Genomic DNA, 27,919 nt, shown 5'->3' with positions numbered 1-27,919 from the left:
TAAGGAAACTTATACATAACAACCACAACTACAACATTTTTTAAACAAAATTTGAATAAAAAATTAAAAATATAAAAAATTAATTTTAATTGTCAATGATTTTGATGATTTAAAAAGAGTTATGAACATTACCCCTGTTTAAGCATAATAATGTTTAATTTAAAAATTAATCCACTTAGAACTTGACCTGCTAATCATATATCCAAATCTAATCACTGTAAATAAGCAATTAAGGCAGTAGTAACTAGTTTGATTTCACAATTTTTTTAATAAACACCAACAGTTTTTACAATAATGAAATCAGTCAAAAGAAATTTATTTCCGATTGTCATATAGCACTATATTCATAATATTGTTATACATGATAACTTACTCAGTACTATAAGTTACTATTAAAATTTTTTTTAGATATAAGATTCTTGGGAAGATCATAAGTACATATGAAGAAGCTTATGGAGTAGATCAGCATACTAAACCTTATCAAAAGCTTTTGATATGTCAAGTGCAATAGCCCTTTCTTCACTGCCTCTATCTGCACTGCTCATTTTTAGAGGTTTTAAGTTGAAGTTATTTTTAAGTAATAAAAACATGATACAAGTTAAGTAATAAAAACATGATACAAGTTAAATAATAAAAACATGATACAAGTTAAGTATAACTAAAAAGTATAATGTTTTTTCATATACTATTCGAGATTTTACTGGTAAAATAATTTTTTCTTATTTTGTCTTAACAACATATAACAGCTTTCCATTAAGGTTTGGTAATAAAACTAATGGCATTAATTATAATGCTATTATAATTTTATGGAATTAAATAATGTTAATTAATGTTAAACAGTATTAATTAATGCTATTAGTTTTAATAATATTAAATTAATGCTATTGTTTTAATAAATATTAATAATAAAATTACTGAAAAAATAAATAAATAAATGCTGACATATAAAAGTACACACCTATAAAAATCTTCATCATTTCCTGATTGAGCAATTCTTGAATATGTTCTTGCTAAGGTCAACCTTTTTAAAGTATCATTGAACCGCAAAATATTTCCACCAGGTTTAAATGTGCTGCTAGTATAAAAACATTTTTTATATATTCAAAAAGTATTCAAAACATAACAAAAAAGTAAAAGCTAATTAAAAATCATAAAAATATTTGCATTGGGTTCAAAATCTTTGAAACAAAAAAGAACTAAAATTTGTTCAATTGAAATTGGGAGTTAACAGAAAGCAAAAGCGTTAACCATTGCAGCTGTAGTGCAGTGGTTCTTCAATTCTTAGGAATCGTATTTGGATTTGACTAGATTTGATACAACAGTGTTCTATCATTCTTGAAAAGCAGGGAAAAAAAAGCCAGAGAAGAGGTAAAGAGCAAGAAAATGAAAGTTAAAAAACTCAAGAAAAAATGAAGGTTTTATGAATGAACTTTATGAATAATGTTTAATGCTTTAATAGATTACGAAAGTTTTAAGGAAAACTTGAATGAGTATTTATAATATAATATTTTCAAAATTACTTTATTTCATGTAAAAATTTAAAAAAACTAAGTTACTTATTTATTAGTAATATTTCAAGACCACTTAACAGTCTCATCATCAGAATATAAAACTAAATACAAAATTCGCCTACATATGATCAAGAACGTATTAATGGTTGGAAGTTTAACTCATTGTTTAAAAGCAAAGATATCCATACTATCAATTGTTATAAATAACAATAGCAAAATAATAAAAAACATTTGTGCCATGAGGAATATATGATTATTTGATATATATAACTATATGATTATTTGATAATACTATATAATATACTAATTGTACGATATATATTTGTATAATAAAATTGATTAAACTATTGCTATGTGATTACACATCAAAATGACTGTTTCATCTATCCAAATAAATAAAACTTTTTTATATATAAGGTATCATGATTATATAAATATTCTATATATTTGCAATTAAATAAATATATTATATATATTTAATTACCCTTGTATAACTCCTGTATAACTAAATAACAAATAGTTTTCAAATTATATGATTGTTAAATTATTATTTAATTTCAGTAATCGCTGCACCTTTGGTCTACAACAATGCGTTTTAACATCCATCTATGTATACACCCTTGATATGATCTACTGCAACTAGTTAGTTTATAAACACCTGGCTGAATCGGTATCAACATGCTTCAGCAAACCAGGTGTTTATAAACTAACTTGCAGTTTCTGGACTGATGCCAATTTTTAAGCATTAATTTTTAACAAATTTGAAAGAAAAATTAAGGAAGCCTTGGAAATACAATACCAACAAACTAATGGTCTAGAAATATTACATGATGATGAGATCATCTAATGCTCTGATAATCATCTAATGGTCTTGAAATATTACAAAATATATCAACTTAGTTGTTTTGAATGGCTCCATAAAAAGAATTTTAAAGGAACATTTTTTTCTTTTATTTCTTTATATAATAGAAACTTGGCAACATTCATCAACAAAGAAAAACATATTTTGTTACGATTGTATTTTTTTTTTTTGATATACAAAAATATGATATATCCAGAAGATCATTAATATAGATAAGAAACAACACAGGACAGGTGCAAAAGCTTGTGTTACCCCAAAACTGGAAATGGAGAGTGTTGCCTACCAGGGAAAAATTAAATATTGCAAATAGAATGAAATGATTCAACAACTTTAAAAAACTTTACCAGAAAACATAAAATATAAAGATTATGAAGAAGACCACAAGTGATATAAGAGTTTAAGCAAGAAATGACTTTAGCAGCATATCTAGAGTAAATTGAATGTCTAACAATTCATCAACCAGTTTGTCTGAGATAACAGAAAAAGTGTGGCCATAAAATTCAAGAGATGCATCAGAGAGTTCATAGCAAGTAGTTCTGCTTTATTCTTGGGAGAGGTAATAAGATCAGGTCTGTTAGACCTGCTTTTTTTATGATACTATTTAAGACACTATTTCTGTTTCTAGAAATTTGCTTCCAAAATAAAATGTGAGTATTGAGAAAATGAGAATGTCTTACTTTTATATTTTTCCACCAATGCTAAGATAAGTGCCTCGGTGGTAGAGTGCTTCCCTCATAAGCCAGAAATTCTGAGTTCAATCCCCACCATGCCCCTGATAGTACAACACACTCAACTTGTTTCTCTGTGCAGCAGCCTTGTTTGTCAAGGTTCATGTTTCGGAGTTATAGAGTTAAGAGAGGGTTGTAACCATAATTTAAGTAGCCTCATTGATTGTAGTGGCCTTCATGGTTTGTGGATGTGAATTAACATTAAATAAAACAACTGTTTTCAAGGAACCTTGTCAGATAAAAAGATTTGAAAAAATGCAATTGAAAGTAATAAGCCTAACAAAATCCAAAAGATGACATAAAAAACATATTTGCCAGTAATCAACTAAAAAACCATAAAATAAAATGAGACTAAGAATCTGACTGAGACTAAGGGGTAAACAGATTCTATCTGTTTACCCCTTAATCTCAGTCAGATTTATCAATATCATCTCTTGATTCCACTAGTTGCGTTCTACCTGATATTACCAACAAACAGGTTGATCCATTACTCGACATCTACACTCTTCTACAGCTTGTGGCCCGGACAACATACTTGTTATTGTCTTGCAGAAGTGTTCTCGGAGCTGTCATCTATACTTTCAAAACTATTCATTAAATGCTTATCAGAGTCTTGTTTTCCAGCCTGCTGGAAAGCGGCATCCGTTATCTCTATCTTCAAAAATTCTGGAGAGCGATCTGATTCGTCTAACTACCGTCCCATTAGTCTTCCTTTCATAAGCATTGTTTTTGAATCTTTAATTAACAAACACTTAATTTCTCATCTTGAATCTAATAACTTACTTTCTGACCATCAATATGGATTTCGATCTTCTCGTTCTACAGCTGATTTGCTAACAGTAATAACTGATAGGTTTTATCATGCATTAGATAAAGGTGGAGAGGTTAAGGCCATCGCTCTTGATGCTTTCCTTATGGTGTATCTGGTAACATCTTTAAGATTATTGAATCCTTCCTTTCCAATTGTAGCATAAAAGTTGTCCTCGATGGACAGCACTCTTCTTCTTATTCTGTAACTTCAGAGGTTCCTCAAGGTTCTATCCTTGGCCCTATACTCTTTTTAATTTACATCAATGATCTTCCAGATATTCTCACATCTAAGGTGGCATTGTTTGCTGATGATACTACCATTTATTCTTGTCGTGATAAGAAACCAACACTCTCTGATTGCTTGGAGGGGGCATTTGAGCTTGAAAAGGATCTCACTTCTGCTACAGAACGGGGCTCACAGTGGCTGGTGAACTTCAATACAGATAAAACTCAATTTTTTTCAGCCAATCGTTATCGCAATAATTTAAATCTTCCTATATTTATGAACGGTGATGTACTCGATGAGTCATCTACTCTTCATCTTCTAGGATTAACTCTTGCTTCTGATCTGTCTTGGAAACCATATATCAAATCAATTGCAAAATTAGCATCTGCTAAAGTTGCATCTCTTTATCGAGCTTGTCGCTTTCTTACTCGGATTCTATTCTCTATCTCTATAAATCTCAAATCTGGCCTAGAATGGAATACTGTTGCCATATCTGGGGCGGATCTTCTAACGACGCCCTTTCTCTTTTAGACAAGGTGCAAAAATGCATTGTAAACATAGTTGGACCAACCTCCAACCATTATCACATCACCGTAATGTATTAGTTAAGTAGCTTATTTATATACCTAATCATATTTTCAGAAAAAATTAAAAAACTTTTTTAAATACTGTTGTTTTGCTTGGCATACCTTTTCAAGAATTAGGTTATAAAAATCATATTTAGCGTTTATTTTAGACACTTGAACAATAGACGGATTACCAAACAATATGGTCATAAATAAGAATTTTATTCATATATATATATATACACGCATATATACATATAAACATATATATATATATATATATATATATATATATATATATATATATATATATATATATATATATATATATATATAAATAAATAAAAAATTCACTTTTTTTCTTCTTCTTCTTTGACTGGATAATAAAAATTAAATTTAAGGTCAACATTATAAAATTTAGCAAATCATACACATTAAAAAAAAAAATCTTGATGTCACCATAATAGAAAATTTTTTATAGAGAGAACACTACTATTATTAATAGTCATTGATAAATTAAAAAATCTGGTTACAATAAATGTGAGAGAAAATCCAAGTTCAAAGTTTGCATAAAACTGCATTAAAGTCTAGGCTTGTAAAACTTTTGCTGTTATCACTACCAACTAATGCATGATATTCGATAGAAGGTATTTAATTAAGGTTTATTACAGAATAGAAACCTTTTAATTTAAATTTTTTGGTTATAGAAAGAAATAGAAATCAGATTTGTTATTTCTGTAATGTAATATGATAAAATTCTTGTGTTTCAGCCTTATTAGTTAAAAAAAAATTTGTCTCTAAAGAAATGAATCACATGCCAAATCACATCAACAACTACATAGAGAACAGCAAGACTGTTTGCTACTTGTGTTACTACAAGACGCTTATCAACTAGCTCATTGAAAAAGTTAAACAAATTCTAAAGCAATCAATTAACTTTGATGATCCAAATGTCTTAACTGGCATTTACAATTATTGTCATTTCCATAGGCTTGAAGAGGGAAAGGAAAGTTTTCAAAAGTTGGCATAAGCCTTCCACACAAATGCTTAAAGTTTACAGAGCAAAAGAATTAGCAGAAGTCATGTAAATGGACTCAGTGGCACCTAAAAGAGTTGCATTGAGTACAAAGAAGCATAACTTCATTAAACAGATTGTCTTATCTTTGTCTTATCAAAGAGATTAGAAGATAACCTAATTCTAGTTCTTCCTAGTAACATTTTAGTTGATGACATTGCATTAAAAGACCTTGTTGCTAAGTGCAGATTTCTAAGAAGCTTCGGATCAATTGGAAGAGATTTTAAGACATTCAGTGCGGCTGGTGCAAACATCATGAAGGCAAGTGTAATCAGAAAATCAGTTCATGCACCTATTATCAATGCCTCTGATAAATCTTTTGACCTTGATTTGCTTACACCAATGGAGCTTCATCTGTTCATCAGGACTCCTATTTACAACTTCAAATTCTTGATACCAACTTTATGCAAAACTTAAAATCAGATTTTTCCCACAGATGGTGTAACCATACTGGAGTTTATGGTTTAAAACTTTAAAACATGGGATTTATGGTTCAAAAACTACCAAGAGTTGTACTATCAACCCATTAAAAGATTTTCTGGGGTCATGACATTAGGTGCTTTTTCATTTTTATCAACTGTGACTGGTGCCTAAATAAATTTACAGAATTATATATATATTTATATATATATATATATATATATATATATATATATATATATATATATATATATATATATATATATATATATATATAATATATCGAAAAGCTTCTTCTATAAACTGTTGTTTAAATTGTACGCAATAAACAAGACCAGAAAAAGTTTAAAACCTGAATAAATTATAAGATATAAATTATAAGGCTATAGATAGTCGATGTAGCAACACTTCTGGCATGTTTTACAGTATATGTAAATATAATAAAAACCTCAGCATCCCTGGTGCATCAAAGTATTCAATCTTTTTCAGAATTGCATTGTTAAGTGCAGCTCCAACTTGAATACCATCTGTGGCTAGATCTATACATGGTTTCCATAACTCTGACCATGATATATTTTTACTACCAAAATCCTTCCAGAGAGTGTACAGCCCTTTAAGAACACCAGGTACTAATACTTTATCTCCTGGCATGTTAGCTGAAAAAAAATTTGTTTAATTTTACCAGTGTTATTAGTTATTATTTTGATTCTAATGTATTCTAATTTATTCTAATGTATTCTATTTAATTCTAGTATTCTGTTTTGACTAATCTGGATTACCAGATTGTTGGTGACTCAAATATTAAACAAAAATAAAAGATAAAAAAAATAAAAAAAGAAAGAAAAAATTTACAATAACTATCCCTATTTTGAGAATAACGCAACGGAACAGTTTCTCTAAAATCATATGACCAAGCAGTCTCTAAAAATCATAAAAAATCTCAAAAATTTAATCTAAAAATAAATAATAACTTAATTCATAATAATAACTAAAAATAAAAAACAGCAATAGCAACTAATTATTCACAACAACAAAAACTAATAGTTTTAAAATCCTAAAGTTTGATACTTGTAGGTTTATCATAGTAAACAATATTTCCTCCTCCACCCAGTCCAGTTGATTGACTATTTACAACCTCAGTGCAACAATGACTAGTTACAACTGCATCTGCTGCATTGCCACCTTTTTTTATAACCTCTGCTCCAATTTTAGAACAAAGCTGACTATCGGCTGCAACTGAATATTCTTTAAATTTGAATGGATCATTTGTAAATGTTGGTTGCTTTGAATGTATCCATCCATCAGGATAATTCACTAAAAAAAAACAGTCTCTTGCAAAAGTTTAGAATCAGTTTAGTATTTTTTAGGTAAATCCATAATTTATTGAAAATGACATACACAAATGACAAATTATGAATAATTTATGTTTCATGCATACACATGTATGTATATAACATAAATTAAACTTTGTGCATGTCATTTGCGTATGTCATTTTAAATAAATTATGGATTTACCTAAAAAATACTAAATTGACTCCAAACATTTGCAAAAACTTTTTAAACTATTTCTATAATATTTTAATAATTTCTATAATAATTATAATAATAATTATATAAAAACAATATATATAAATAATATAAAATTATAATATAAATAATATATAATTATATAAAAATAATATATAATTATATAAAAATATAAAAATAATAATAATTTCTATAATAGTTTAATTATTTTATTTTATAACTAGATAATAATAAAGATAGTTAATAATAACTAATAATTTTTTTTTAAAAGATTGTAAAACCTTTTACAAAAGTAAAGTTTTTTATTAATATTATTTTTGCAAATATTATGAGTGCATAAAAAAGGTTTGAGGTCAAATTACAATTTCGCTTTATACCCAAGGTTATGTGGCAATTAAATGATCTGATGGTAAATGACCCTAGCAATAAATAAATTTAAAACTAAATAATTTAAATATTTCAAGATCACGATTTATCTTCTGTTGCAATTAGCGATTGCTTAATTCATGATGCCATTTTTTAAGTTTATTAGAATCATTAAAGCGATTTAAATAACGGGAGGGGGATTCTAGGAATAAAATGAAAAACCCCCTGAAGCTTTCTTTATTAAAAACATCATAAAGCATTTAATGAATTATTAAAAAAAAAGCTGCTGCTTTGTACAAAACTGATCATGACTTTTTTAACAATTCAACACCAACTGAATGAGAATAAAACATTACATCAAAGTCCTCAATACAATTAAAGAGATAACAAAAATAATTAGCTCTGATATATCCTGAGATAACTTCACATGTTTTAATTGTTAAAATATTAAGTTTATTAAAAATGAGATCTTCCCCAGTGACTGAACTTAAAGTCAAGTAATCTTTTTAATTTACATTAATGATCTTCCAGATATTCTCACATCTAAGGTGGCATTGTTTGCTGATGACACTACCATTTATTCTTGTCGTGATAAAAAACCAACACCCTCTGATTGCTTGGAGGGGGCATTTGAGCTTGAAAAGGATCTTACTTCTGCTACAGCATGGGGCTCACAGTGGCTGGTGAACTTTAATTCAGATAAAACTCAATTTTTTTCAGCCAATCGTTATCGCAATAATTTAGATCTTCCTATATTTATGAACGGTGGTGTACTCGATGAGTCACCTACTCTTCATCTTCTAGGATTAACTCTTACTTCCAATCTTTCTTGGAAACCATATATCAAATCAGTTGCAAAATTAGCATCTGCTAAGGTTGCATCTCTTTATCGAGCTCGTCACTTTCTTACTTCGGATTCTATTCTCTATCTCTATAAATCTCAAATCCGGCCTTGTATGGAATATTGTTGCCATATCTGGGGCGGATCCTCTAATGATGCCCTTTCTCTTCTAGACAAGGTGCAAAAACGTGTTGTAAACATAGTTGGACCTGCTCTTGCAGCCAACCTCCATCCATTATCACATCGTCGTAATGTTGCTTCTCTTTCTCTTTTCTACAAATACTATAATGGGCACTGCTCTAAAGAGCTAGCGTCTCTTGTGCCATCTATTATAATTCATTCTCGTGTTACTCGTCATTCAATTAAGTGTCATCCTTTTTTTTGTGACTGTTCCTAAGTGCTCCAAAAATGCTTATTCGTCTAGTTTTTTTCCTCAAACATCAGCTCTTTGGAATTTGCTTCCTTCATCTTGCTTTCCTGACTCATATAATTTGCAATCTTATAAGTCGTCTGTCAATCGTTATCTTGCTCTACAATCTTCATCTTTTCTCTTTCAGTAACTTCCAACTTTAATTAGTGGCTGCTTGCAGCCTTGTTGGAAGCAAAGGTGTTTAAAAAAAAAAAAATACTTCAGATGATTTAATGCAATGTTTTAATGAAAGATTATTTTAGATGTCATCAATAGGGAGTTCAAAAATGTCTGGACTGATTGACATGGGAATTCACCAAACCTTAATTGCATTAAGCATTTATGGGCAAGGCTTTAGAAAGGCTTAAGGCTTTTAGTTTTTAAGACCTTAAAACCACCAACAATTTATGACAAGAGTTCAAAAAGAATGGGCTCATCACTCAAGAAGAATGCTTTTCACTTAATGAAAGTGCCAGAATTTTGGAATGTTCTGGTAATAATGATGGAATAACTAACTACTGATCAGTAACATTGTTCTAAAGATTTTGTAAAAAAAAAATGAATAAAAATATTAACTAACAACTGAGTTACAGTCATTTATATAAGGACACTAAGGGGGTCAGAAATTAATTGTACACCCTGTATAAGAGCCTACAACTTTAGTACAAACAAAGTATTAGGAAAAATATTTAAACCATCAGTACTATATATTGATGCAAGTAAACCACAACAGCCATTCATGTTTCTATAATGAGAGGTCAGACAGCCTAATATTCAATGTTTTTCCCTCAGCAACTCAATCTTAATGAACATGTTATCACACAGGTGTCAAGAGTATTATTTTAAAATAAATCTTTAAAATGAATGTTTAAAGCAGGTAATAATTATAATCTAAGATTATATAAAAATATTAAAATTATATAAAATTATAATTTAATTTTTTTATTTTTTTTATTTTTAGATTTATTTAGGTGCCCCAAGAAGTCCTTACAGTCTTATGAGCATTTAATTGGAAATTTAAGCCTCCTTCCTAACCAATGTTGCAAAACTTGCCCAGAGGTGGGGTTTTAACTTTTATAACTGTATATATTTGCATAATGTTTAGACAAGATCCTTATAAATATAATTAATGAAATATAATTATAAAAAATTCCTTTACATCATAATTATTATATTTATTACCTTTACACTCTGCAGTACTTGTAAATCTGTAAATAGAATTTAAATAATAACTTTAACAAGTTAAGTTAATGCAAAAATAAATTATTTAAACTGTTTTAATGATGATCATAATAATGATAATAATAATAATAATAATAATAATAACAATAATAATAATACTAGCAATAATAATATTTATCATACTAATAATTAAAAATTTTAAAAATTAAATTTGGTGTTGTACACCAAAATTGAGAAACAAAACAAACAAGAGCAGTCATAGAATTAAAAATTGTAGTAGACCTGTTTACACTTTTTTCTAAAAAAGATTAACATAGTTAATATGTATATAACTGTTACACCCTTGTTTAATATGATATTGTAGGGTGTTATAAAGAAAAGCCTACAAATTTATTTTCATGTTATAGAATATTTGTAAAAAAAAGTTTACAAATGTTCTAAAACATGAAAGCTTGCTTATAAGTTTATTTTGGCTGATAGTAATAATTCTAATAACTGATTTCTTTTTATAAATCATATAACTTCAAAACATAAATCTTGACAATCAAGTTATGTTTACTTAGTTAAGTGCATTACACTTTAACTAGTTGAGTGTAATGCACTTAAAACATGACAGACACATTCAAGACTTTTTTGGATTATTGTTTATATTAAAGCCATAAATAAGTTAAATTAATAAAAAAAACAGATTGAAAAACAGTATATATGAATAAAAATAGGCTACATATATATATTTTAATATATACAATATAGATTTTTAAAAATCTTATTTCTTTATTTATACAAAAGTGTGTTGAATCACCACTTATTTAGATTAAGTAGCACATTAAGTACTCACTAAGTAGTTGAGTAAGTGATACGACCACAAAAGCAATAACTAATTTTAATGCCTTTTCTATATAATAGTTAAAATTTGAATTTTCAATAATGGTTTGATAAAAATAGAGTATATTGTAAAATCACCAAATAATAAATTTCCTAGGAATAAGATTATCACAATCATCATTATAACATTGTGTGAAATGGCTTTTATTTTGCCTTAAATGACAAGTGCAAAAAAAAAATAACTCTGGTTAAATTTAATGCTTTTGCAAACTTATTAACAAACTTTTTAATTAGAATACAAAACAAAAAACAAAAAAAGAAGTTTTTAATATACTGTAATGAAGTGGCATGCTTTACTTGTTAGGAAATAAACAAAATAAAATAAACAAGAATTATGTTTAGTCAATTGAACAAAAATCTTTGAGATTTTTAACTAAAATTTAGTTGAAATTTTACAGAGGTAGCAAATACGTGGATCTTAATAAACTTTTTCAAATTAATGTTGATGTTAACTTATTTTAAAGCACTCGTTTGATGTAAAATGCCTGGTTGCGTCACCTAAAAACATGGCCTACAATTCAAATTTAGCAATCAAAACATTCATACAAACATTTAAATAATGTAAATTGTTAGCGCAATACCATTATCGAAAAAAAAGAAAAGTAGATTTAATAAAAACTAGAAAAAATTCTTCAACAATATTAAGCTTGAAGAGGAGGAACAACAGTAACAAAGTCAAAAAAATATTACATATAAAAAATGTATATAGCAAAACAAATACCTTAAAAACTAAAAAAAAAGTCTCAAAAAGAGTTTATTCTTACGCTTTTAAAGATTGTTATTGTTTGTTTTAATAACATTACGTTAAACATTACGTTAACAACAGAAAAATGTTTGAACAATACATACAGCCTAAGTATTTGTATTATCGACAGCACGATTTCAAGTAACATGGGTACGTGTTGACAAAAAATATTTTAAATGTAACAAGAGCGCAACGGGGCAATTGTTTTTTTCTTTTTTATTCTTTTTTTTTTATCTCTAGAAAACTGAATGGAAAATCGATAAGGAAAGAGCAAGTAATAAATTCTTATTTCTGAGGAGAACAAAAAAGCGCTGTCTAGTGGTTTTTTTTCGGAGCAGTTAATAATATTTAACAAATTTAACTTCATTAAGAAAAGCAAATAAATGTTTCCTGAAAAAAAAACAGTATTTATATATTTTGAGTAAAATTGCATCTGTAGCTAGTGCCAAAACCGTAAGAATGTATCTAAAGACGTTCCTAATTTTAATAAAATCTTATTTGCATACTTATTTGTGTAAGCTAGGTCTGTGGTATGAGCGGAATGCATTTTTTACATGAGTTTTTAATTGAAAAATCCCTTGTTTTAAAGATAGAAATTAACAAAAATAAATAAACAAATACGTGTAAAACCCCTTTAAACTGTTAGATGGAAATTTTTCGTTAAAACCTAAAAGTTTAGGATTTGATGTTATCACTTGTCGCGTCATTATAAAACATATAAAGAATAACTATTCCACTTTAGCACATTTTAAATCTATCTTTAAAACAAAGGGTTTATCCTGAAAAACTTAAAATTGCAAAAATGATACCAATTTTCAAACCTAGTGATGTTTCAATCGTTGAAGTTTACAGACCATGGCCTTCGGATGGGCAAAGGTAGCAAAAAGGCCCAATTATTTACAATAAATAGAAAACATTTTAGTGTTGAGTATGCCGAGAACTTGAGTATTCGGAACAAAAATGCTCAAAACTTTGATTTAAATATTAGTTTTAAATTTTCTTTTATTATAAACTATTTTTTACGAAAAAAAAAAAGATTTAGTTGTAGTTGAATTAGGCGGAACCGGGCGTAATCCGAAAGCCCATGAACAATTAGCTATGCTAACTCTAGGTCGATTGCATGGAAAATGAAGCGCTGTAGTAGTTTTAATAGTAGCTGATCAAACTTCGCTTTGAAACAGTTGACACTGATAGCACTGACATCTTTGTTAGGTAGTGCGTTCCATGGGTGAGCACCGCGGTTATTAAAGAAGTTAAAGCAAACTAGACATTCGTTGACAATTTAGCGATAAAAAGCGCTACTTTTTCACGTAGAATTTGACTGTTGAAGCCAAGAGAAAATTATTCACAGCGTATTTGAGTTTTTTCATCGGGTTTAAAGTAGACGGAATGCCTACTTTAAACCCAATAAGAAAAAATAGTTTTGGCTCAAACCCTTGGTAAAAATGTTGAAATTTTAACTCGACGCGTTGGTGAAACTTGCTGAAGTGAGGCTTTTGGTTTTCGGTTAGGATAAGTGTTGATGTTGATTAAATAGGTGTTAGGTTAAATAAATTGATTGATAAATAATGAGTTTTATTTTGTTTTATAGTTGATAATTAAAGGTTAAATAAGTTGGTTGATTATTTAAAAAAGGTTTTGAAAGTTTTATATATTTGTTTAGATAGTGGTTGCGCGTTTGCCTTTGAAGCATGAGATTGGTGTTTCTGGGCAAGTTTTGCTAGATCGTTTAGGAATGAGATGTTCTGTGATTACACTGTAAGGACTTTTTGCAAACATTCCAACGCCAAAACCGTAAGTAAAACACAAATAATTTTAGTTCTAACTAAGTTCTTTTATCCAATTGTTCTATAAAAAAATTTCTATTTTTCGAGTAAAATATTTTATCTGTATAAATGTGGAAATATGATATTGAAACCCGCAGACGAAACAAAAAATAGGTAGACTTTCGAGGATATTGGATTTATAACTATAACACAGACCGAAGAAAATGCAACTTCTACGTTAACTGTTTTTTTTATCATATTTTTTTTATAATCTTTTTGTTATAATCTTTGTTATTATTACTTTTTCTTTATTACTATTATTACTTGTTATTGTTACTAACTTTTTCTTTAAAAATCCCTCTTATGATGACCATGGCTCCCTGTTAGCCTATGAGTGCTAAGAGGAACCAATGAGCCCTCCTCCTCTTTTAAGATCACCTGCTGCACTCAAAATGTGTGATTCAAAAGACTTTGGATTAGTGGAGACCTCAAACAATTCACCTGAATCTGAGCTAAACAAATTTCAATTTGATTCATCAGCGTCAGAAGGAGGAACTTTATCCAACAGAGAAGGATGCAATGCTCAACCTGACTTGGTAATAATTAATGCTGACTCTTGGTAATAATTAATGCTGACTCTTTGTGGCCAGTTATTTTGTGTCAAAAGGATTGAGATGTAAAGAGCTAGGGATCAGTAGACAAAACTCATAGATAGTGTAATGCAGCATCAAACCAGCCTATTGTACCAAAATTTCTACATGGATTGGAAAGAGGAATACAATTGTCTTACCAGCTGCACTGGTATAGATTCAGAGCACCAGAAGCAAATCAATTCTGAGACAGCTAAATAGAGGACAATGGAATTTTGGATGTGACTCTTTTGTTGGCTTCTAAGAATTAAGCTTTTCTAGGTAAATTATTATAAGGTTTTCTCAATGTTAATTTTGATTATTTATAAAATTATTGTAAAAATTTAATCATAATTATTATATACAATTATGTTTGCAGGTGAATGGACTATCAACAACCCCATTATACCATATTTAATTTCATCAGCACTTCATAAAGAACTCTACCAGCAGACTATTCTCTGAAATCTGAAAATTAAGAATCAGACTATGTTAGAGCTAAGTTACATTCAAGCATCTTATATTTAGTAATATTCTTTTAAAATCTAAAAAATCGCCCAAAAGTAGAGTTGGATCACCATGTGTCAGGATCGCGCAACTGATCTTTTGATTCTTTTGATTGAAAAAGATTTGACTTAAAAGGTAAGCTATGGCAATGTCATTGATATTTGGGCGGCTAAAAAAAATTAAAAATTCATTTTTAGCACCTTATTTACCTTTCTCGAAGATTTTGTGGATTGGCTTTTCGTTTATTGGTTTTAAAACTAATATTTTGATTCATATGTCAGTTTTGATTAACAAACCGTTTCTCAATCCAGAGAATTAATAGCAACGCAGAAATAAAATGTGCTCTATCAGAAATAGATAATTGCTGCATTCACAAAACTTTAAATTTTGTAATTTCGTTGTTTGAAATAGGGCCGCTGCTCTCCATTTTTCACACGGGCGCAATTGGCGCTCGGGTCTAAAAGAAGTACGGCAAGAGTATTTTACAATCAGTTCACTAAACAATCGCCCTCAGGAACTTATTCATGAATGGTGCTGAAAATCCGGAGCATGATGTAATTGTACGAAAAAAGGCGTTCAAGCTTTTTCTCGACGATTTGATTGAGTAGCTGCATTGGATTTCCATGTTTAAAAATTGTTTTGCAGGCATTTTTAAAACGACAAACCTCCTCAGTAAGATCCTCTTTGCTCACATATCTTGAATAAAAATGAAAGCAAGTTTTATTTTGAACAGAAAGGTCATCATTATCCAACCAGATAAATGAAAACATATTGCCAAATATACTGGTCGTCTCAAATCTTGAATCAATCTGCTGGATCAGACTATCTAAACCAACGTTAAAAACGTTCACTTCAAATCCTTTTGTTTGGCTTTCGTGGAAACAAGCTGTATTTGATGCCTCATTGTATTCAATTGGTCCACCTACAGCTATAGTTTCTCGGAAAATTTGCAATCAAGAACCCCTTATCTGTTTAAGATCTTCAAGCAGCTGTCCAATCAAACGTCGCTCGTCATCAATGGCAATGGTCTTTATTTTTGACCATGAATCTTCTTCACTGTCTGTTTCTATATTATAACGTTGTTTCTCGTACCACTTTTTGTGCAAGGCTGCTTGAAATGTACGTTTCTTTTTTGCTGGGGGTTCTTTTTCTACGACTTCATATTCAACAAATTCTTCTTCGACTGTGGTTTTGTTTTTTGTTTCTTTGACTACCTTGGACTCGCACAGTTTTTTCAATCTTGTAATGCCTTCTAATTTAAACATTTTTTTTAATTTGATATTTTTTTATATGTTTATGGTGTAAACGTAATCCGTTAAAAAAACAACGTGAAATGGTCCCAATCAATAATTAAGATCCGCTGCATGTAAAGTCGGTATACGCTTTGCTTTTTACACAATCGCTTGAATATCATTAAATGTCGAATATTGTCTTGAACGCCATCCTGTTCTTTTTGCCACTTGACAAATGCTTTCAATAATTCATTCAAGAGGTTTTTTACCGTCCAAAAATTCAAAATTAAAATTTTTTTATGTATTATTTACACTTTAAACTACTTCGACCCATTCTTTTTTTCTTTTTTGACTATATGCAAGTAGAGAGCTTTTGGAGAGATCTAGTTTAAACACACCTTATTTTTTTTGTAAAGAAAGGTACAAAACAAACTTTGAACGAAAGCGAAAAAGAAATCGCATACAAAATTTTTATCAGAAAATTCTAATGACAACGATATATATATATATATATATATATATATATATATATATATATATATATATATATATATATATATATATATATACATATATATATTTCTAAGTGCCGTCACGAAAACAAGTTCTTGCTTGACAACCACGAGCCCAAAGATTAAAAAACCAAACCACGCTCGCAAATAGTTATAGTTTTAAAATTGTTTTTGAACGCCACGATGTTTATTAAGTATATTTTTTAACGAAAAAAGCAATGTATTTTTTACCTGATGATTGCTAAACGCATGAAACTTTTAGTAGTAAAAATCATGTAGTTATTTTTTTAATCTCGTCAAAAAATCAATTATATATATATATATATATATATATTATATATATATATATATATATATATATATATATATATATATATATATATATATAATATATATGTTACTATTACCCGCAGTACCAGGAATTAGCTAAATGCTAATGTTTATAATATAATTTAATATTGCAACTCTGATATATATATATATATATATATATATATATATATATATATATATATATATATATATATATATATATAATATATATATATATGTATATATATATATATGTATATAGATAGATATACATATATATATATATATATATATATATATATATATATATATATATATATATATATATATATATATATATATATATATATATATATATATATATATATATATATATATATATATTCCATCAACAAATACTTTTAAAAAAACGGAGGTTACGGATAACATTTATGAAAAAGTATGTTGGAACTACTAATTATATACCATACAAAAAATTGAAAGTTAATAATTGTGTGAAAGTCTTTGACTATAGCTAGAGTGCCGTTAAGGTAGAGTGCAATCGTTTTGTATGATTTCGATCTACGCATTAATGACGAATTTCGTTTTCATATTTTAACTCTAGCTTCAATTTTTTCGTATACGAGCAAGTATAATACGTATATTGGAGATGTCGTTATATAAGATATTGTTGCTTCGAAAAACTGTCCTTCATATTTTGTGTGTAACTAAAGAACGTATAACAATTTTTGCGACATTTTTAAAGAAAGCACTAGAAAAAATTAACGCACGTTTTCAATTACCGATGATCGACACGGGTTCTTTATGCAATGTTATTTTTAAAAACAGTTTAGATTTTGAAAGACGTCTTTTGTTTGCTCTGAAAAATAGTAAAGATTTTGATGCGTTGATCGTTTATTCAAGCTATGATAAGAAGCATCCCTTTTATTCGTCAGAGAGACAAAAAAAAAATATAAATGTTTTCAGGACGAGTGTCCTAATCATGTGATTCAGCAAGTTATTGCTTTTGCATCTAAATATTATGCCTTTGACTCGTTAGACAAATCAAAAAAAAAGTTTGAGGAAAAAAATATCCTCAAAAAAGTTGACTGTAGAACTGTAAGCATTAAGGGTAGATTTATTTGTGTTGGAAAATTATTTTGAAAATAATTCGATTTTGCGTCGACAATCGACCGTGTTTGAGAGCGCATAATTGAAATATACTCCGCGCTGAATCCAAACTGACAAAAGAAAAGTGTAGTTTATGAAAAACTTAAATTCAAAATATTATTTTCTCAATTATGGTCTTCAGATGGTGCGTGACAAATTTTGCTTAGAAGAAATTCGTCAATGCAATCGGGAAGCGATTGCCGCCTCAAAACTGCGAGGAGGAGCATATAAAATGCATATATAATTCAAAAAAAAAATTAAAGAAATTTGTCCAGATTTGAAAGAAAGATACGTTTACATAAAAGAAGTTTTATTTCTAAAAAAATTGAATCTTAAGTAAACTGTGCGATGGTTTGGGGACGCCACTTAGCAAAAATACAGTTTTTAAAGAAGATGAAAATGACAAAATAAAATGTCAAATTTTAAACCGCACATTGACGGATATCCTGAAAACACGTTAGTGGGAGGCTGCCAATCTCAAACTTTGATTGGGTACTTCGTGTTGCTTTTGCAACATGGCAATCGTTTTGTTGCTATTTGGTTTGCCACTACTTAATTGCTCTATCAATTCCATGTCATCGAAACCGCACGGGTATGACTTGACATTTTGTAGACGGATGAAATATTTAATACACCAACTGCATTGAATGCAATTAATCAATTGTTCCTAAATTAAAACTGTTTTTCTTCTCTGTCAAAATACATCATGTCAAAAGTAGCTTGCAAATTTTGAAATCTTAGTTTGCGATAATCTTCAGTAGCCGTATTCTCATCTCTCCAATAAGCTTAACGGAGCGTTAGTCAAAAATTTCTTTTAAATTACATTAATAAAAATTTTATTTAAAATTATATTTTTTTAAACATAAATGTTTTATTTTGGTATAAGTTTTATTTTAACGAATTTATATAAATTTTTGTCATTTCTTTACTTAGAAATATTGTAATGAAATTTCAGACAAAAGCTCCGTTAAGTTTAACGGAGAGATGAGAATACGGCCCCAGGCAAAATAAGTTACACTTTCCGATTGCGTGGGCGTTTGTGACACTTCTAAACACGCTTTTTGCAAATGCGACGCATCCACCCTCTCAAACACAGTTGAAGGTTGAATATGTAGGAATATTTATCATAATTCAACAAACTGCGCGCAAACCAACCGTATAACCCATTGGCCATCAATTTACATAGAATGTCGACAACCTCCTCGACAATCTGCATCGCGACATTTTTTAGCAAAATACTCTTCAAACTGAGCAGCCATTTTGTTTTAAATAGCACCAATTACAGCAATTTTTTCTTCTACAATTACACCTTGCATTTCAACTAACCACATTATAATATATTAATGTGCCACCGTTTTGTGTCGGTCTTATTTATATACCAAGTTAGAAGTATTGACTATTCGCAATTTCATCCCGTTGCGCGTTTGAAATCTCTTGTTAAACAATTCAAACAGTGACAACTGATCTAAAGAAACTGTTTCTTTTTTTTACACACGGCAAAATTCCACCCAAATACGAATGCCAGTTTTACACACAAGACACATTGCACCATTGCACTAATTGTAAAGTTCCACGATATTATTTTTTGACCACTTAATCCAAACTTTAAAATTCTCTATGAATATAGCCTTGAAACGCCACATCTAATGGTTGAAGTTGAGCACCACCTTATTGACTATTTTCATCCCATATTTTTATAACAGAACTTGTCTTTTCACTCGTTGTTGCAACGGCTATCGGTTTTGAACCAATTGCTCTTTCATTGTGTCATTGTTTGTGCCGTCTTTTAGTTTACATTTTAATATTTTTGAACTGTCCACTATTTGTAAGTTTTTGTATCGAAACATTTTAACTTTACCCAAATTGTTAGCTATAACGAAAACACTCATTAAAGACAAACTTTGATACAACTGATCCAAATCGGAATTGTCTTCACGAATGGAAGAACAGAAAATTTTAACAAATGATTTAAAATCATAACAAAATTATCAAAAGAAGCATTATGAGCATAAATATTAATGACTGGCTTTTTAATTTTGTTTATTTAGGCCCTGATAATGTTAATGACAACGATATTATAAATTCATTTGATGTTTGAAAAGATATAGAGTAAACTGGGGTAAGATTAAGCTTCAAATTCAATTATTTTTTTTAAAGAAAAAATATTTTGTGTTTTTTTTTTTAAGTTTATAGATAATTTTTTACATTATATAAATATATAAGAATTGAGAAAAAACATTTTGAAAATTAAAAAAAAAAAAGGATTTTTTTGAAGAACAAAATTTTTTGCCCTTATAGTAGGGGAAAAGCAAACCAGTTAAACTTTAACAACAATTGATAAGGATATTAAGACAATCTAAATTAAATAAAATAAAAACTAATCTTATTAGAAGTTAAGTTTACAAAAAACTATTTTAATCAAATATGCAAAAAAAAAACAAAAAAACAAAAAAAACACATTTATTACTGAAATAAATTTGAGTTGTTTCATCGTCAGAAGCGTGTTCGCCGCATTTTTTCATGCAAAAAAACTCTTCGCCAATCTTATATCTTTTGGGTAAACACGATCGACAAACCCAAGAATTGCATCTTTCTAAACTCTGCGACACTTTTTGCCCCTCTTGATGTCTTTGTCTTGTCTCGATTTTTTTTGAATGTTTTATCTGAAGTTATACTAAAGTAAATCTTGCGTTTCTTTAATTACTTTGACTTTTGGCCTTATCGTCTTGCTTTAGTTTCTTGAGAACCTGAGATGTACTTAAACACTGGCCTTCAACTCTTTTTGTCTTTCTGTGTTGTGTTGCAACATTTGATACTTTTGAGCAGGAGTCAATGGTGTTGTTTTTAATTTATTGGGTCCATGCTTATGGATCTTTCAAAAACTTACAACCTGATCCCTCAATTTATTAATAGCTAAATTGGAAGCTTATGGTTTTTCTAATGAAAGCCTAAAACTTTTACTATCATATCAAAGCGATCGTAAACAAAGGGTTAAACTGGGTTCATCATTTTCTGAGTGGTTAAGAGTTTCATTAGGAGTGGCTCAAGGATCACTTTCAATTTCTTATAAATGGTTAAAAATATTCAAACAGCCAATTTATATTGCTTGACGAGAACAAGATTTTATCTTCGGATAAAGTTAAGCTACTTGGGGTTACAATTAATAAGGATTTAATGTTTGGTGATCACATTCTATGCGATAAAGCTAATAGTAAGTGCTTTGCCCTTTCTCGAATAAAAAGTTTTCTTATCTTATAAACAAGCAACTTTATTATTTAACGCTTATAATTTATCAAGATATATATTGATTAAAATATTACAAGATATATATTGATTAAGATATTTAAAAAGGATAATGTTGAAAAAAAGATCATGTTTTTAAATGGTGTCGGAGTCTATAAAATTATTTGAATAAAAATAACTTTCTTTTTATATAAACAAGTAACTAAAAGAATCGCTATTCGATAATCTCGATTTGAAAATCGATAATTTTCCATTCCATTCTTTCACATAAGCTAAAGCTTCTGTTTACTTCAAAATTTAACAACCACAAACTGAAATCCTTGTGTTTACTCTGTGATTTAACAGAAGTAGAAACTACAATACTTTTGTGACAGGAGAGGTAGATAAGAATTAACTTTTTCGAAACCAATAAACAAATTAGCCTCTAAAATTAAAAAAGTTAAATATAATGAAAAAATATATTGAATCTTTTATAAAATAATATTACACAAACTTACAATAATAGTTTGAAACTCATGAATCTTTTTATAAATCTTTTATTTTATTCGTATTTAAAAACTCAAAAACAAGACAAAAACAAGACAAAGACCTTTTCTACAAATTTTCTCCAATTATCAAATTTTTCATACTGCTCTTTGATGTGGATGTTTTGCTCAAAATACAATGACAACCTTATTTATAAAATTCATAAAAAAGCAGTCCACATAGTCCATCAAAGATTTGATTTGTCTCTGGATGAATTGTTACAATTACATAATAACCTAAGAATCCATCATTGAAATTTTTGATTTCTTATGATTAAAGTTTTTAAATCCCTTAATGATTTTAACCCTGAATTTATGAAGGGCTTATTTATAAAGAAAACTTTACCATTTCAACTTAGATGTTGCAATAAATTGATGCTACTGCCCAAAGGCTTTAATCATAAAAATACAAATAATGTTTTAAATAGAGCCACCTCGCTCTGGAATTCCCTAGACAATAAAACCATGTGCTCAAAAAGTCTCCAGGTGTTCAAAAATAACATTTTACATTGGAATAGGGAAAAATGTTTTTGTAGAATTTGTGAAACTTAATTTTTTTTATTTTTATTACTAAATCATGTCATTTTTACGAATTTATAAATTTATCTGTTTTTTTTTACGGTATTTGCGAAGTTATTTTTTCTTTTTACGATATTTATGAAGTTATTTTTTTTCTTTTTAAAATTTTTTATATTTTATTTAAGTACATTGTTAAGCTAGTTGTTACTGATTTTTTATTTTTTACCATATTTTTGTTTGTTTGTATTGTCTATACAGTTTATTGTGTTGATTTTATTTAGTTTATTTATAAACTACTGTATGGAATTAACTATAAATAAAGTTTTGAATTAAAAAAATTATGCAATCAACTATAAGTAAAGTTTTGAATTAAAAAAATTAAAATTAAATTTTGAAGTTGGCGAATCGTTGGAGTTTGATGCTGACTGATGTTAGATGATGATATAGGCTGGGATGACGATGATGAAGCAGGCTGAGAAGGTGCTTAAAATGTTTAAGCAACTTGTAACTTTGATAGATCAATTTGGCTAATATCAAATGGGAACAAATCCAACGATTATTCGTGTTCGTGTAAATGTTCGTGTTCGTGTCAAGTTTTGCTTGTAGTTGAATAAAATTTTCTTTTGTTAAGTTGTTGAAATTTGTAGCTGTGTAAAATTCTGTAAGTAATTTGCGCCAAACTCTTTTATCGTGACATTATACACCTACGTCTAACGGTTGAAGTATGTGTTACGAATGACCCGGTAAACATATCAGCCTGATGTTATTGTCAATGCAAATACGTGCAACATCGTAAGTAACACATGTGACGTATCCGTCCAAAACTAAAAGGTGAATACCTGTAATAAAAAAAAATATTTGATTAGTTGATTAATTGATAAAACTGCTCAATTTAAGTGGACCAAACTAATTACATGGAATTAGTTTGATTGTCGGTGTGAATACTTTAGTGAGCCATTGAATAAAGTTTCCCTTCCATTAAACCCATTGGATGTTGTAAATACGGTGTTTAGTAGTCCCCCTACACACCAGTCTTTGTACAGACGTATTATTGATTTGTAAACTACGAATGTTTTTTCGTTGTTACCAACCAGTTTAAAAGGGCGTTTAGCACCAAGCCTGGAAATTATATGTTACTTACCTTGATCGCCTGAAATTCGTCGAAATTCCACAAATTTTAAGAAGTGTTATTGTTGATATTTGATTTAAGAATTTGTTTTTGAAGTGTATTGAAATAACTTGTTATTTTGTCCTCGGTACAAGAAGAAGCTCTGAGAGACAAATTATTGCCAGGTACTCTGACGCCTAATTTATGACTCCATTGTTTCGTGAAACCTTGATACCATTCTCGTCCTAGTGTACCGCTTGGTGGAAACAGATGACCTTGATTTGTAGCTACCAAATTAGTCCCAACTATTGAGATGACATCTGCAAACGTTCTTTTTTTATTTGTTCTACTGCAAGTTGCAATTCCTCTTCAGTTTAAGTAGTTTGCGTTTTACGAATGTAAGTACAAGTCATTTTGTTTTAAAGTGTTTTAGACAGATAGCAAAGGTTACCGTTTTTATTTACGTTTTAATTAGTTAATAACTATCAATTACTTTAGCTGAGCTCATCCTAATGCATAAGTGTGAGCAATTAGCATATTTACTCTTCCCCGAAAAACATTTATATCGGTTTTTCGCTCATAACTTTTTTTTCCGGAACTGGCAAATTCAATTTTAAAAAGAGAATTTTTATCGTCTTAAAATTTTATACAAAACAGCCTTTTTAGTTTAGTAAAATATAATTTTAGTTTTGGGAGTTTTGAAGTTGATTTTTTTGAAAAGAAAACTTTTTTCTTTACTAGGGTGAGAATTTTAGAGTTTGCTAAGGCAAAAATAAAACAATTTTTAGATAGAGGAAAAAATTCTCTACAATACGGAGCCTCGCATTTTTAAAAGATTTTGTTTTAGCTTTCAATAAATGCAAAAGAAACAAAGTTGCTAAACCGTTCACTTTTTTTTTTCGTTTCCTCTTACCCCAGTTTAATCTACTCTTTAGGATTTTTTCAATGTCAATCAAACAGGGAGTTTTTGACAAGCTCTAAAATCAGCAAAAGTCATACCAATATTAAAAAGTTTACAATTTACAGCAATGAATATGGTTTTCAAAAAAGAAAATAATTCTACTGAACATTTATTTAAGTAACTAGAAATTTATCTCATGTGAAGATAATAGTGTATCTTCTAGTTTGTTAAATATTTTATGCAGAGTTTCTCTAGAATCTATATCAGGACCTCTCTTATTTCTAATCTATATTAATGATCTACCTACCGCTTCTAACCTGATAACAATTATGTTTGCAGATGATTCCAACTTATTTCTTTCAAATAATAACATTATGACACTTTTTAGCAACATGAACAACAAATTTGTCAAAATTTCCATATATTTTTGATTAATCAGACTATCATTAAATATCGATAAAAAAAAATGGATTATTTTTTATCTGTATGGTAAAAGACATATACTCCTTGGTAATAGTCCTTGGTAATAGTCCTTGGTAATAGTCCTTGGTAATAGTCCTTCGTAATACTCCTTGGTAATAGTCCTTGGTAATAGTCCTTGGTAATAGTCCTTGGTAATAGTCCTTGGTAATAGTCCTTGGTAATAGTCCTTGGTAATAGTCCTTGGTAATACTCCTTGGTAATAGTCCTTGGTAATAGTCCTTGGTTATAGTCCTTGGTAATAGTCCTTGGTAATAGTCCTTGGTAATAGTCCTTGGTAATAGTCCTTGGTAATAGTCCTTGGTAATAGTCCTTGGTAATAGTCCTTGGTAATAGTCCTTGGTAATTCTCCTTGGTAATAGTACTTGGTAATAGTCCTTGGTAATACTCCTTGGTAATACTCCTTGGTAATAGTCCTTGGTAATAGTCCTTGGTAATTGTCCTTGGTAATAGTCCTTGGTAATATTCCTTGGTGATAGTCCTTAGTAATTTGACTTTTCATTTTATTGATGATATAGTAATAAAAAGAGCTTTAGCAATAAAATATTTAGGTGTATAAAAATCTTATAAAAATCTTATATGGAAAACTCCTAAAATCTTATAAAAATCTTATATGAAATATCTTATTTGGATAAAAATCTTATATGGAATATCTTATTCGGATAAAAATCTTATATGGATAAAAATCTTATATGGAAAACTTCTATTGCTAATTTTATAGTGAAATTTCAAAGAACATTGATTTTTTATACGAAAACAAGAAATATTCTTGATAAGCATACCTTAATTCAATTTTATTACTCGTTAATTCATTGCCATATTAACTATGCAAACATTGCTTGGGGTAGCACTAATAAAACAAAACTTAAACCTCTTCATCGTCAGTATGTAGCACGCCTTATTAATTTCGAGGACCGTTTTGCTAACGCCAAGCGTCTTTTACATTAAATGAAAGCTCTTTAATATAATCGAATTAAATGTGTTTCATAAACTTTTTATTTATGTAAAAAATATTCTTTATTATTTAAGGCCAACTCATCTCCCGTTTCTTTTCAGAACTTGTATTTGTAAAGAGATCGAAATAAATATATTTTAAAGAAAGATATTTTTATTAAATAACCATTTTTTCAAACGAATTTTGGAAAAATTTTCATCTTTTCGCCGACCATTTTCATAAAATAAAATAGTTCTAAATACTACTATAGATTTTTTCAAGAATGTAATTCTTATAAATTTAATATCAAATAATTCATTTTTACAACGGAAAATATACTAACCTATTTTAAAATTCTTTAAAAATTTTAATTTAAAAACAATAGTTAATTTTATATAATTGAATAATTATTCAATTACTTACTGCGCTTATTTAATAAGCTGTATAATTAATTTATTCTAATTTTATAATTTTTATATATATTTTTTTGTATATTATTTATCATTAAAAGTTAATAGTTAATGCTGATGAGATAAAGCGCCAGGCAATATCTATGACAGCTGGTATATATTAATTTATGTTCAGTTTTAAATAAAAAAGCGTTAATAAGCTTTCTTGATTTTTGTCTTGTTTACTGTTGCTTTTAAATCAACCGATTGCAAGTTTGAGTTGTTAAGTGTAATTGATTGAACGACTTCTGCTGGTAGACTATTCCATCCATAAATGACTCTATTGCTGAAAAAATATTGCCTTTTCATACAATTTCTTACCAATTCAGGTTTCAATCTATGTTTTGCTCCTCTGATATTAGATGCTGGACCTGATGAGCAAATAGAGTTCATTGCTTGATTTAATTTAATATCAATCTTTTGCTCTTCGTTGAACTTTTTCTAGTTCATTAACATCTTTTGTATAATACGGACTCCATGCTTTAATCGAAAACTCTAAATTTGGTCTAACATACGTACAATACAGTGTTTTTATTAGATCTTTATCCTTGTACTTGAATGTACTATTTAATAGTGAGAGCATACTATTTGCTTTACTGGCTGCATATTTTACTTGTTTGGCCTATTTCAATTGATATATAAACACCAATGTCTTTTTCTAATTTTGACCTTTCAATTTCCGTTAATGTATTGCTATTAGTCATAAAATAAGAATATTCTTTATTATTTGAACCAATGTGCATAATTTTATATTTTTCAAAATTTAATCCTAATTTCCTTTTTTAGACCATTCTTCAAGTTTATTAATATCATTTTGAGACAATTGTGAATCATTTCAAGAAGAAATAGGTGCATTCTTATTATCAACAACATATAAACGACATTCATTAATAAAATTTTCTGGCAAGCCATGCTCGTTTTTATTTTTATTTTATAATATCATATTTCGAGCTTTATATATACTTTTAATATTTAATTTAAATTTATTATTGTAATTAAAAAAAAGAAGAAATATTTTGTAAAAATGTAATATTGTAAAAAATGAAAAAAAAAACAGAAAAGAAAATAAAGTTGAAAAAATAAATAAATAAAACTTTTTTCGACGACGAAGAAGAAAAACAATTTTATAATGATAAAAATTTTAAATAATTATTATTTGTAAATTTTTAAATATATTTTTTAGAAAAATTGTTCAATTAACAAACTGGCTGGTGCTTTTTGCGCAAATATGGCTTGCAAAGTTAATATTTTAAATAATTACATGTTTTTTAAAAAATACAATTTTTGAATATTTAAAGTTAAACTGTATTGTCCTGATCATTTTATCGAAACTTTGGGAAACAACTTAGTGAACGCATTTCAAATGAAAACTGGACAATTCAAAATCACTACTGCGGTTGTCTTGAAAATTCTAATATTACTGAAACTAACAATGGCGGTAAAGGATATATTTATACTTGACCTAGTGGACATGTCACCAACGAGTGCAGTATTTATATAT

The 27,919-nt window shown here is 28.5% G+C and overlaps 1 protein-coding gene and 1 long non-coding RNA gene across 4 annotated transcripts in view; one reads left to right on the top strand and one right to left on the bottom strand.

Annotated features, from left to right (window-relative positions):
• The window catches only part of LOC100204534 (scoloptoxin SSD14), a 21,744-nt gene extending 9,374 nt beyond the window's left edge, over positions 1 to 12,370 (bottom strand). Inside the window, exons 1-6 of one of the 2 annotated variants that reach the window (XM_065818358.1) lie at positions 12,258 to 12,370; positions 10,524 to 10,549; positions 7,267 to 7,512; positions 7,051 to 7,119; positions 6,647 to 6,854; positions 959 to 1,075 (exon numbers count right to left, since the gene is read on the bottom strand). In XM_065818358.1, the coding sequence (XP_065674430.1) occupies positions 959 to 1,075; positions 6,647 to 6,854; positions 7,051 to 7,119; positions 7,267 to 7,512; positions 10,524 to 10,549; positions 12,258 to 12,301 (710 nt within the window). In that variant the 5' untranslated portion in view covers positions 12,302 to 12,370. The remainder of the gene's footprint in view (positions 1 to 958; positions 1,076 to 6,646; positions 6,855 to 7,050; positions 7,120 to 7,266; positions 7,513 to 10,523; positions 10,550 to 12,257) is intronic. The other variant, XM_065818359.1, reaches the window with a different exon arrangement.
• On the top strand, positions 394 to 27,919 carry LOC136091222 (uncharacterized). 2 transcript variants are annotated; one of them, XR_010643801.1, is made up of 4 exons: positions 394 to 553; positions 10,303 to 10,400; positions 13,817 to 13,947; positions 27,602 to 27,919. It is a non-coding gene; the product is annotated as an uncharacterized LOC136091222 (long non-coding RNA). The 2 variants fall into 2 exon arrangements; XR_010643802.1 differs by lacking the exon at positions 27,602 to 27,919 and adding an exon at positions 20,309 to 20,381.

Source organism: Hydra vulgaris, chromosome 14 (assembly GCF_038396675.1).
Source record: "Hydra vulgaris chromosome 14, alternate assembly HydraT2T_AEP".
In the NCBI taxonomy this organism is placed as follows: domain Eukaryota; kingdom Metazoa; phylum Cnidaria; class Hydrozoa; order Anthoathecata; family Hydridae; genus Hydra; species Hydra vulgaris.
This window is presented reverse-complemented; position numbering and strand designations above follow the sequence as displayed.